General features: G+C 51.9%; 1 protein-coding gene across 1 annotated transcript in view; it reads right to left on the bottom strand.

Annotated features, from left to right (window-relative positions):
• CLPP (caseinolytic mitochondrial matrix peptidase proteolytic subunit) overlaps positions 1 to 2,532 on the bottom strand; it is a gene marked incomplete at its 3' end in the record, with an annotated part of 15,976 nt that overhangs the window by 11,015 nt on the left and 2,429 nt on the right. Inside the window, exon 2 of the mRNA XM_015418301.1 lies at positions 1,605 to 1,706. Coding sequence (XP_015273787.1) covers positions 1,605 to 1,706 — 102 coding nt within the window. The remainder of the gene's footprint in view (positions 1 to 1,604; positions 1,707 to 2,532) is intronic.

The raw sequence follows: 2,532 nt of genomic DNA, 5'->3' as shown, positions 1-2,532 counted from the left end.
GCTTCTTCTTCCAGTTCTGCTGCTGCATCATCATAGGTTTGCAGCTTACAGATACACACCTGAACAGCATACTCAAGATTGCAACAGCACAGACATTTCAATGCAATCATTCAGAGCAAGAGGTGTCAGTTTTATCAGACACTGTTAAATAAAGAAAATGTTGCAAGAGTGCTCATGTCTTACGCATGTTTTTATTTTAAGTTAAAAAAACCCTTTGTGTTTGTGTCCTTTATAAAGTTTATCTCTCCGCTACCTGGCATTACCTTTTATGAATCCACAAGGGTTAAGCTGACTCAAAATATTATAAAAATGCAAAATTTATTCAGGTGTACACATTTTAAAACTTAGACTCATTAAAAATGTACCATTCAGACATAAAAAAACTTCTCAACATTCATACATAGATGGGTTAGTGCTGTGCAACTGAACCAAACGCGTTTCGGCCCCTCAAAGGGCCTTCCTCAGTGGTCACAATTCCAATTACAAATTTGACATACATTCAAAAAATTTTTTTACATAAGATGTACATATACAGGAGAAGGCCAGATGTTGTTTCCTTCTGTATTGTATGTTATTATTCTATAAGATGGGCCTCCAGTTTAGCCAAATAAAGTCCACCAATAATTCTGGTATCACAAACTTGTGTGAGTTGAATGTATGTCACTCCATCCTGTACAAATTCTGGTCTTTTTTACCTTTTATGACAGACGTGGCCCAGCTCAACAAGGTCTCATTTATGTCAGATCCGGCCTTCATAACAAATGAGTTCGACACCCCTGCTCTAAGCAGTGGAGTCTTGTGAGCCACTGGCATTAACGTTGTGAGCGAGCGATTGGGCTACTGCATAAATTAGTTTGCTCTGGAGCCATCCTTCCTGAACTAAGACAAAAATGTGTGAGCCGGAGGCTAAAAAACTGCGAGCTGGCTCACACTGACTCAGCTTAGAGGAAACACTGTCCCTAACCCTCTCTTCCAGGGATGCACGAACACATAAATCAGACCCTCGGTCTGATTGGTCCATCGAAGTCAGCCTTGTCTACTCAGACCGGCAGTGGCTCTCCAGGCAGAGGTCTTTCGCGGCACCTGCTGCCTGGTCCTTTCACCTGGAGATGCTGGATATGTGAACCTGGGACCTTCTGCAGGCCAAGCAGAGGCTCTACCACTGAGCCAGGGTCTCAGGTCAAGGTCTTTCCCATCGCCTCCTGCCTGGTCCTTTCACCTGGAGATGCTGGATATGTGAACCTGGGACCTTCTGCAGGCCAAGCAGAGGCTCTACCACTGAGCCAGGGTCTCAGGTCAAGGTCTTTCCCATCGCCTCCTGCCTGGTCCTTTCACCTGGAGATGCTGGATATGTGAACCTGGGACCTTCTGCAGGCCAAGCAGAGGCTCTACCACTGAGCCAGGGTCTCAGGTCAAGGTCTTTCCCATCGCCTCCTGCCTGGTCCTTTCACCTGGAGATGCTGGATATGTGAACCTGGGACCTTCTGCAGGCCAAGCAGAGGCTCTGCCACTGAGCCACGGTCTCCCCCCACACAGGAGCTTCGTAGAGGACACACAGAAGGAAACACAGAAGGAGGAGCCCCCACTCTACATGCTCAACTTACCGTCTGCTCCACCACAATGGGAATCAGGGGAAAGTGGCGCCTGGGAGATTGATGGAGGTTCCGAGCCACAGAGAGAAGATGGCAACCCAGCCGTACGGGAGGCTGAAGACGGAGAAAAAAGCTGTTATCAAAAGGACAGGTTCAGGGTTCTCCTGCCGGTAACCAGCAGCATCTCTTTTGGATCCCCCTGGAGGGACTATTTCTACCCACCTCATGCCCTGCTGACCCATGGCCAGCTCCCCACCCCGGCTTGTCTCTCTCTCATGGCCCCTAAATGAAGATGCTGCAATCCCCAGTGCTACGGGCAAGCGAACTCCAGCAGTCAACCGCTTTCTTTCCTGCTGCTAGCAGCTCCTCACAAGCATCAGAGGCACATGCACTTTTGACACACATAAGAACACTGGAAGAGCCCTGCTGGATCGGACCAGTGAAGGTCCCTCCAGTCCAGCCTCCCGTCTCACACAGGGGCCAGCCAGTTCCTCTGGAGGGCCAGCAACAGGGCAGAGAGGCCGACGCCTTCCCCTGAGAAGGACACCAGAAGAGCCCTGCTGGGTCAGACCACGGAGGGTCCCTCCAGTCCAGCCTCCCGTCTCACACAGGGGCCAGCCAGTCCCTCTGGAGGGCCAGCAACAGGGCAGGGAGGCCAAGGCCTTCCCCTGAGAAGGACACCAGAAGAGCCTTGCTGGGTCAGACCAGTGAGGGTCCCTCTAGTCCAGCCGCCCGTCTCACACAGGGGCCAGCCAGTCCCTCTGGAGGGCCAGCAACAGGGCAGGGAGGCCGAGGCCTTCCCCTGAGAAGGACACCAGAAGAGCCCTAATGGGTCAGACCAGTGAGGGTCCCTCTAGTCCAGCCGCCCGTCTCACACAGGGGCCAGCCAGTCCCTCTGGAGGGCCAGCAACAGGGCAGGGAGGCCGAGGCCTTCCCCTGA

The sequence above is a fragment of the Gekko japonicus genome, unplaced genomic scaffold (genome assembly GCF_001447785.1).
Source record: "Gekko japonicus isolate JY-2015 unplaced genomic scaffold, Gekko_japonicus_V1.1 scaffold5451, whole genome shotgun sequence".
NCBI classification, from domain to species: Eukaryota; Metazoa; Chordata; class Lepidosauria; order Squamata; family Gekkonidae; genus Gekko; species Gekko japonicus.
The sequence above is the reverse complement of the archived record's forward strand: the minus strand, read 5'-3'. Positions and strand labels throughout refer to the sequence as shown.